The following is a 10,500-nucleotide window of genomic DNA, read 5'->3' on the forward strand; positions in this document are numbered from 1 at the left end:
GCTAGCTTCCCCTTGCAAACACATCTTTACAACATCTTGAGCTGCAGCAAGAGCGTCACACTCGGTGAGGCCAGCTGAGGGTTTAACGCCGCCATGTGGCAGCAATTTTGGGTTCTGCTCTGGCAGGAATCTGTAGCCTGTTTCCTCTTGAAAAGCCCTAAACGTTGGAGGCTGTCGGGGAGGTAAATTTCACGGCCAGTTTGACAGCAGGAAGTGTCTTTGGTCAGGGTGTTTGTGTAAACAGCTCATAATGGTTTTAGCCCTGCTGTGAGGCCTCCGCGGTGCACACACACACACATATGTGTACGTACACACACACATATGTCTACACAATATGTGCAGTCATACACACATGCATACGTGAATGCTTTCATGTAGACCACAGACTTACACTCTTCTCATTTACAGCCAGTGAAGCCTATAGACTGTAAATGAGACCCATCATAGCTGCCAAATGAGTTTCTCTTATAGTTGATGAATGTGCTTCTTTCTCTCAGACAAAGCTGTGCTGGCTGTTATGCATTAAGGTCACATTTAAATTGCTGTGTGGAAGACTGTTTGTGTGAACCAATTACAGCTACGTATCAGCCTCCATGTCATGTTCAGCTTTTGTGCTGCTGACTGCTTCTTCTGTCAGATCAGGAATGCTAATTTGAGCACATCAGTGAAAGAAATTGGGCTTATTATCATCGTGCTCATCGGTGGAGAGAGAACTGTGTTTGAACTGCGCATCTAAAACGAGTTAACAAGTAGCCATGTTATCAGCTCTGTGACAATGACTATTTTGTAGAGTAAATTGGGTTTTTAGATTGTTATTTGGCCTCAGTATTCTATGCATATAATGCAAATCAACCCAAAGGGCTAAATAAAAAAGTGGCAACAGACATTAGCTTTGATAGGAGTCCAAACAAACACTGATGTTGCAAGTTACAAAGTAAAAATTTGTAACTAAAAGTAGATTTATCTGAACCTCCTCCTCCTCACATTTTCAAAGCAGGCTCCTTACTTTAGTCTGAATGCACTTGAGGGGAGTTGTGAATTATTTTAATTTCAGTCATTGCATGCTGCCTTCCCAACATCACAAGACTGATTTTAGCCTTTCACATCACGTGCACATCACGCAGGGGAGGCATGGGAGACTAAACAAAAACGGAAGACGATGGAATCAGACAGAGAGGGAGACTGGAATGGGGAGAAAAGTCATGTTAGCGTATCTGCAGAGAGTTTCCTTAATTTCTCACTTTGTTGCTGCTTGGGATGCTTTACCAGCCCAACATGTGTCTATATAACATCCTGGGAATGAGACTCAACAATCAACTGTCTTTGTGGTGTGTTTAGGAACAGCTGGGACAAATCCTGCTGATTCTACCTTTAACTTTATTAGTCTTTGTGTCATATTAATATGAGCTTCAGTTAGCTATGACCACAAATAGCTGCTACAGAATGTCCTTCAGAGGGATACTTTTACTTAGACATGCTGAGTACATTTCAGAGCCTGTACTATTACTTTTCCTTGAATACAGAAGTTGAATCAGCACTTCTATTTTACCAAAGTCATTTTCTTTTATTATCACATTTTAAAGTGTCTGGACTTGAAACGTGACTGGTTAATACCAAGAAAAATGACAACAAACCAGGAAGCTTCCCTCTACAAAAGAAATCTTGGCTTCACACTCATCATTGTCACAGATATCTGTTTACAGAGATTAACCACTTCTGTAGGATGGCATGATAATATCTGAGCAACCACTCTTCCCTGATAACGGCAGTGAGATGCAGGTAGTGGACTTCTGAGTTGAGACTGTTGCGTCACACAGAATGAGAATCGTCAGGTCAGATCAGAACTCAGTGCAACTGTTCTCTGAGTTTCAACCTGTTTTACTGTTATACTCAAACATACACGTCATGCTGTATCTTCAGCCTAATGACTACACCACATTGACATTCATGAGACACTCACGCTTCTGGACTTCATGCGATCATAAAACTAGATCACAATTCAAGACCAAGATCAAAGAGAGCAGATGTTTTTCTGCTCAGCTTGTACTTGGAGCACATGAAGTGATCATGGATCCCGTCGCTGAAGCAGAGCATATCAAAAGCATTTTACATATTTGGTTTAGCCCCTCTGCCTCCTCTGTCCAGTTTCCAGTTTTCACTGTCTCTCTGTGCCACTAACGTCTCATAACAAAGTCAAACTTGTGGTCAGCTTTGACAGCTCCTCTCGATCACCCTCCTTTAACCCCAACTGTCTGATCACTCTTCCCGTAAGAATGTTGAGAAAAGACTCACTTTCGATCAGGGGAATGTTATGAGGCTTCATCTAATTGTATTATCCCTTCACAAAGCCTATCAAGTCAGTGCTGCTTGGCAGTGAATAGACTTCAGGAGAGCACTGAGTCTGATGCTAACTGTAATGTTGGCAATTAAGGAAAATAGCTGATTGCACTGCTGCCGTTCAGACTGTATCACAGTGGTTAATGTCTGCTCCAGGTCACGTGGTTTGGAAGATCGTTAATGTCATCCAAGTTGCCGATGAAGCTGTTGGACAAGTTCTGCTTCTGTTGAGCTACTGTTGCAATTTGTCTGCATCCCTCAAGGCCTTTTGAGTAACTGCATCAACTTGCACCTTTTTCTTGTGGTCGTGCCTTTACCACCCAGCCCAGCAGCAGTACAGCAGCAGAGGACAAGCAGTTACTGTTTTCAGTTTTCTGCCCTGGCCCTCCTGACCATGTCAAACCTTTGGTGCCCAAATTGGCATCTTTAGATTGCTGACCGATTGCTTGACTGACCAACTGCCCAAAATCCAAATGCATTTAAAGTATTTAAAATGATCTAAAGAAGAGCAGCAAATCGTCACATTTCGGAATATTTGGAATTTTTGCTTGATAAATAAATGAAATGATTATTTTCTATCTCCTCTCCCCTCCCTCCGCTTTCTGTCAGGTATTCCGTCCTTCAAAACGGGAACCACAAGGAGCAGGAGAAGAAGTCTCTGCACATTGAGTCCCACGAGTCCTGCTTGTGACCAACAATGGCTCCTCAGTCACATCTCCAACGACCTCGGCTCTCACACTGTCACCACGGAGTCGATGGAAACACACCGCAGCCTCCACACGTCCAGAGTTGAAATTCAATGCAGATGCTACACATAAAGCCAGAGTCCTGATGGGACTTTAGGAGTCCCAGGTGAGGAAGATGCCATGTCACAGCATGGCATCTGGTTTTAAAGCTCAGTAGAAACTCATCCTGTGGTTCCCAAGGGTTGCAGGGACCTAGTGGACCAGAACCAAACCAGTTCTTTGTCTTATGGATGCTGTCTCCAGTCATTCTGGTTCTCCAATCTGCAGGCCAGCAGAGACTGAGCTATCCCAGTTTAACTGAATCAGACAAGTTCAGCTTGTCTTGTGGAGAACCGGCAGCTTCGGTGGAATGTGTAGGAGAATTTCACAGCGTGAGATGTGATTAATGACTGGGAGTCATGGACGTGAATTATGTTGCCAAAGCTATTTGATATTTCATCCAGAGGACCTATTTCTGATTATGATGTGATGCTCCCTGTTGTTTTCCAGTACAAAATCAGTAAGATAGATTTTAGAAGGTTAGTCCTTGTAAAATGAGCATTTTAAGTTCAGCCTTTGAAGCGAGTGTTACTCATGAAAAGAGGCAGAGTCGAGAACAATATTTCTTTTGCTAAACATCACATGTAAAACATTAAGTGTCCTCGCCTTAGACACGAAGCTGAAGGACCTGCGTGTCTCCCAGCTCGAAGCTTTTCCAGCATTTATAAATCCTCACTAAGCTGAAAGGAAAATGTGGTTGCAAGGCTGCGTTAAATCCTTGACCCTAAACTGTTGAAGTGCATTATTATAGAGGCTGCTAGCTCACTCTCCATGTTCATCACTCCTTCAGCTCCTCTGAGTCTTTGTTTTTATACACAAAAAGAAGTTAGAGGACCACATCGCATAAAAGCTGCTCATGAATGATTCAACAGGGATTGTGATGATGATGTTGGAGCAATATGTGAATGGTTATGGTGTGTGTGTGTGTGTGTGTGTGTGTGTGTGTATGCTTCCACGTTGATGCATGTCTTTATACAGGTGTGTATGTACATGTCCACATGTGTGGTGTTAGTATGTATGAAATGTTTTCCCATCATCCCACTCTGCTCCATTTGGCTGCCTCGTCTCAGACGCCATGTTTAAGAATGTACCATAAATGTTTCCATGTATTTATATTCATTGAAACAGAGAACACTAAAAACAATCCGTACCCATAGCGCAACCTGGTCCTGTTTTTTTTTTTTTCTTTTGTTTGTTTGTTTGTTTAAACTCATCTTCATTCGCTCCCTTGCAAACTGTCCTCGCTCTGTCCTCCGCTACTTGTCCTCCACTGCTCATCCCTGAAGTTAGCAGTTAATCCCCAGGCGAACACTAATAAACGCACTGTCAGCTGCCTGCCCAGCACCAAACAGCAGACAGGAAAAGTTAACACCAAGCTATTGAAGGAAGTGTAAACCAGAGAACCAGATGGTTTTCACAGACGTTGGTTTAGACCAAACCAGAGGCCAAAGGAGACTGAAAACGGACTTGTATCCATCAGGTGGAGAGAAATACGACTTCACTGGTATGATATTACTTTGTCTACTGGATGTTATTTAATTAATAATTAGCCATAATGTTATACAATCGTAATATGTCAGGGCTGTGTGTCTGTAAGCTTAATGTTTTTCAGCTTTTCTGCCCCCAAGTTGTCCAAATAATAATCAGTTTATCAGAGGCTTTATTCCAATTTTGACTTCAAGAAAAAAAATTGAGCTAATGTCGCTGTGGATCTCATGATGTGAGATAGACTCCACATGTCCATATTTGGCTCAAGATGTTGACTGCCCTCCTAATACCAGTGATAGGCTTCTTGTTAAAAATAAAATGTTGTGAAAGAACTTTCAATTGATTTTACGCACAATTCTGTAATTTGATTTTGCCAACTGATGACAACCACACATCTCCAAATGTAGTGAATTCTGTTTGCACCTAAACTCTGACACCAACAACGTATTATAGTTGAACTTAAAGCTGATTTTCTTCTTTTGCATTTTGGGGAGAACAAAAGTGATGACTGCTTTAAAATATAGACAAACAATGAACATCATGTGTCCTGACTCAAAGCTAGAAACTGAACCTCTCAAATCAGTTAATCAGATGTTGAGATGTTGACTCTTGAGCGCTGATTCACCGGCAGGAAGAAGGACAAAGAAGTCTCCACTGGAGTCACCATGCAGGCGAGGTAATTACAAATCCCTGCAGAGACGAGCCATTGACCCAGTTTAGCAGGTCACTGTTCAGAGGACAGATCCAACCCAGGCTGAAACTTCATAAATGTCATCATCCCTCATGTTACTCCAGATACATAAATATGAGCCGCATACATTACAGCTCAGGCAGGAGACAGACCATCAGACATGATGTACACTTCAGTTACATTCATTTCATTTTAAGTAATTTCATACGAAATAGGATTTAAAGGCCATGCTGATATTAGCAACAGCAACCCCAATATACAGCAAGTAAAAAAGAATAGAAAAAGTGATAAAGTTCTTGAAAAGAGTTAACTTTAACATATGTATGTTGAACTTGCGGTAGCAGACAGAATTGTTCAGCAACAAACAAGAGACAGAAATGGGAACGGTTCCCCTTCTCTGATGAGTGATACATACATTTGTTTGTAATTGTTTTGTAATATTTTTTTTTCCTGTGATCTCTTCCATAATTGAAGCACAAGCACTTTTTTGTGATTTAGGGAAGGATCAGTGAGAGTGAGGAGATTTATTATAGTTTTTAGGATCATATAGATTCATTCCTTCAATTGTTATCTCTCCGTTAAACAACCTGTGGATGTTTTCGAGGTTCATTTAAATAATATTTATTTAACAATATTTGTTCAAAGGTTTTAAGATAATTAAGACCTAGATGTGAAAATTATACAATCAGACCAGTTGTCCTTTGATTTGTTTCCCCTTTGTTAGTCTTCATTTTGTCAACCTTCTTTTTTTTTTTTTTTTACTTTTTCCCAGTTAAATAGAGGAAGTTTTACAGTAAGTCAGAGGACTGAAGATTGTAAAACAAAATCTGTAATGCTTTTTATTTAAGAAAATAAAATTAATGATTTTTATATAAGAAATGCACTCAAGATTGTGTATATTTTATGCGTTAACTGTGAATCATGAAGATCATAAAATTAGAAATGAACCACTGGTTAACTTGGGTTGACTGGGTTTAACATGTTTTGCTTCCAGAGTGAGTTAGATGATTTGGGATTTCCAACATCATGTAAATGGAGCTTGAATTAGTCAGGAATTAAATCCAGAGTCATGAATGGTAATGTTTTCACATTGGCTAGACACTTAAAACAGCATCACAGGGCCTTTTTTTGACTTGTCAAATTAGAACAAACTTGGATTGTTTTCTAGTAATAGTAACTGTACATAATGGTGCCGTTTTTCCCCAAAAATGCTTCCTGTTGATGGGCACGAAGAGGCCGTCCTGTCCTCCGCTAACATGAACTCTCACTGCAAAGCGAGACCACAAAAGCCCGAGAACAAAGAGTGCAGGATCTAAACAAAATAATAAACAGTACAACCAGTTCCTAAGAGGTTGCACATTCAGCCTTTTTGTAAGCAATCACATTCCTGTTTTCAGCATCTTTAAACCCACAATTTTCTTTTCAAACAAACATCTGTTTGTTGTCATTCCATAAGTATATATATAAAAAAAAGACAGACGTTGTGGTTTGAGTGTCATGCATTCTTGCTTTTTCTATATTCTGTCTCTTTTTTCTTTACTTTGCTATTCAATATCTGCCCACGTCCACAGCTGCTGTTTCCATGACATCTGTGGAAGTCTGATGTCAGGCAGCGTGTCGCCTATGTCCATTCTTGTGTGGAGGTTTGTGCATGTGTGTGTCTGTGCTGCGTGGGAAGCTCCTCTACAGTCTAAAATTAGTGAACTCTGACTCGTCCACCTTCAATATATTTGATGAGAAAAAAGTGTATGGAAGGCCTTTTTAGAGATGTACCAACACACCTCGAGATACAACTAAACCCCGGTTGAGAACCATCAGAGAGATTCAAGGAGTGTTGCAGATAAGAAAAGTTGAATGAGACTGAGGAGAAACGAGGAAAGAAACCCTGCTGCCCCAAATAGAAACTCTTCTTTTTACTACTTCAAAGAAACAGTCGGAGCCTCGATCCACCTGTGAAGGGGTTGAATGTTTAGAAAAATCTGAAGTGTGGTTCATTTGTGGGATTTGTGCCTGATGTTTCCATGTGCTGATCGGTGAGATTCAATACACAAAGTTAGCAATGAAAGCTCAGGGAGGGTGAGGGCAGGAGGTGAGCTGTGGTCAACCGCAAGAGTCTGCTGAAATATTTGGTCAGTGTTCCTTACAGAGATCAAGACCAATTTAAATGCTTGGTTGGCTTTCCAAAATCATCTAAGGCATTGAAATATTACTAAATTGTTGTTGTTTTTCAGACAGTAAAGAGAAAAAAAAGGAGAACTTTAGCTTTTTGATATATGTCCTCAGCGTCCCATCCTGTCACTAGAATAAAATTTGGGGATTTTACCCTTATACAAACTACAGATTCTCATAGGTACCATATTGAGGTTTCAGCTGTACAGCTGGGCGATAAAGCTGCCAAGCCAAACACCACTATTCAGGACAAAACAGGTATTTAAAGCAAAACGTGACAAAACTTTTCTTCACCCTTAACAAGTGACTGTTGTGCCTAAAACAAACCAGACCATAAGCAGGTGATGTTGTCACAGCATGTTGCTGTAACAACAATTGAAAATTGAAAGTAAAACTTTAATTAACATCATAGATTATGTTTCAACATATAAGTGTTATGCAGAAACGTGTTATATAACAAAAACAACAACTGGCACCTGGAAGTTGGTGAAAGTGAATTAGGGACATATTTGATATCAAAATCCAAAGCTCGAGTCCATGTGTCAGTTATGAACTATTAGATCAGATAACACTGGCAGGCCAACCATTCCTCTATTATTTTTTGGTTAAATATTAATTCACTGGCAAGTCTTAAAGTTCTCCTTAGACAAAGAAATACATCAACCAACCAATCAGTGCAGTTCTGTTATTTCAACCCATGGAAATGGGAATTAAAAATGTAAAACGATAATCTCTGGGACCAAATAAAGATTGAAATACATAATTTATAATAACCGCCCATAGACAGAAAAAGGAAAACTAAATACATTCTACTAAGGTGACTTTGGAGAGCATCTGAGTGGTTAAAGGCCAGAAAGCAGCACTACCACACTACAGAGCAACTAAATACAGCATGTAAGTCCTGATAAACTTCATACAGCCCAGCAGAACTAAGTTCAGAGGTCAGCATGAACCTGGGATGGGGATTGGTGAGGGTTGTTCGATGAAATGGAAAGATTGGAGATAATTAAGGCATTTAATTCCATGATGAATCCATTTTTTTCCTCTTTACCTTAAGCAGAATCTGTAGCCTTTAAAAGCCTTTTGCCTCCATGTCCCATGATACAGTCTGTATGTTGAAATTGTTTTCAAAGTAACATGTTCTTTTTGTTTTGTTGTTTGAGGCCAAACGTCTTGTAGTCTAGGGTTCAATAACTCCTGTAAGCAATGTTGGAGTTATCACCAGGTTTCCGTCATGTTTCATATTTGCACATAAAGGTATGACGTTTTTTTTTTTTTTTTTTTCAAATGCTGGACTCTACACTTCATGTAACCTCACAGGTAATATTAAGTACTGAAGTTCTCAAACAGCCTTTTTGCCTTTTTTTCTTTGCAAAATGGAAATGACCCTTGGACATATTTTTAACCTGCCTACTTCAGTGTCAGTATTTCTGAACTGCAGCCACTGTCTAAGCCTTTATTTGTAAAACTTGTTTTAAAAGAAAACAGCAGAAAAAGGATTCAAAGAGTTTTGTGCCACAAAATTGCTAGAATAAGTTTGCAATTTACATTTCTGCAACCCACTGATATGTAGAAACTTGTCATTTGAAACACCATTTTGAATAGTTGTCTCTCACTTAACAGTGGTCTCTCCTAGCTGCCTCGCCATCATCATCATCCCTTCATCACTCCCACAGCATCAAGTACACCTCCTGACATGAACGTTAGCTCATACAAGTAATCTGGACATGACTGTGTTTAAACCGTGGTTAGGGTTAGGAAAAGATCATGTTTCTGCTTACCACACGCAACTGGAAAACCTAAAAAAAAAAAAGAAAAAAGCCAGTGGTTTCACGCTTACAAAAGTTTAAACATTATCTTGAATTGTGGTCTCTCGCACAACAGTTGTCTCTCTAGCTGTCGTGCCATCACCATTACCATCACCATCACATACACCTCCTGACATGAAGGTCAGCTCATACACTTGTAATCTGAATGTGCCATAACACATATTGCAGACATGTTGATATGTATGAAACATACACATTTAACAGACCCATAATTGCAGACATGTATAATGCTAACTTTTTGATCCGCTGACTTGGCTGGTTTTGTAACTTTGTCATTAAAAAAATAATTATACAAATATAAATGTGGTGCAAAATGACAATGGCTGCAGTTCATGCAACTTCCAACGACTTACTTATTCTGTGTCATTCCTGCTCTGTGTCCCCTCCATCTTGTTTTATTTAATTTATTCATTTATGTTCTCAGCTTACAGCATGAATGTGTATATAAAGAAAAATCTCCCACAAACTGTCCACAGAGACACACAAAGAAAACCCAACACATTTTATAAAACTCTGCAGTATTTATTTTGACAGAACAAAATTGGTATTTTCATGTATTGAAGAACATAAAAAGGCTTCTCTTTCAGGGAGCTGAAATGTGTATGACTTTTTTCTGTTGCTATGTGACAGTTCAGATAAAGGCTAATAAAAGATTAAAGAGATGTTGATAATCCTGGTGTGGACTTTCTTTTGTGACTTCGATAACAGTTAGCCTGCTGATTAAAACTTCATTAAAGTGCTCACTTCGCTCAAAGGATTCCTGTTTCCTTGCTGAGCTAATCTAAGCTCTGCCTTTCTCTGTTTCCTCTATTGAAAGTGAAGCGCTGATGGCCTCAAGGCACTCCCGAGGATTAAGTCAGCGGTTTGGAACGAAAAACCCAAAAAGATAACGCGCATAAAAGGCTTCTTTTCAGAGATACTCAATGGTGATGAATGGAAGGAACATGAAACACCAAGTCAGCTTTGTCAAAGAGTAAAATGTCATGGTGATATGTATTATTAGAAAAATGATCCTAATCTATTACTATTATCTATCTATTACCCCTATTTGTTTGAAATGAATGGAAGTTTACGATTCAAAGGTGCGATGGATAAGATGTGTAACTGCTTTGCACTGTGTTATTTGCTGTAGCTGACTATTGTTGTAGCTACTAGCAGCTGTTAGCTCGTTAGATCAGCAAGCCATGCGACTAGTGGCCCT

At 39.6% G+C, this 10,500-nt stretch overlaps 1 protein-coding gene across 3 annotated transcripts in view; it reads left to right on the top strand.

Annotated features, from left to right (window-relative positions):
- The window catches only part of htr4 (5-hydroxytryptamine receptor 4), a 177,384-nt gene extending 167,412 nt beyond the window's left edge, over window positions 1–9,972 (top strand). For 2 of the 3 annotated variants that reach the window (XM_037077041.1, XM_037077039.1), the window contains one exon: window positions 2,947–9,972. Coding sequence is in view for 2 of the 3 variants with exons in the window: in XM_037077039.1 (XP_036932934.1) it covers window positions 2,947–3,028 (82 nt within the window). In the remaining variant the exon portion in view is untranslated. The remainder of the gene's footprint in view (window positions 1–2,946) is intronic. The other variant, XM_037077040.1, reaches the window with a different exon arrangement.
- Window positions 9,973–10,500: the final 528 nt, after the last annotated feature.

The sequence above is a fragment of the Acanthopagrus latus genome, chromosome 18 (assembly GCF_904848185.1).
Source record: "Acanthopagrus latus isolate v.2019 chromosome 18, fAcaLat1.1, whole genome shotgun sequence".
In the NCBI taxonomy this organism is placed as follows: Eukaryota; Metazoa; Chordata; class Actinopteri; order Spariformes; family Sparidae; genus Acanthopagrus; species Acanthopagrus latus.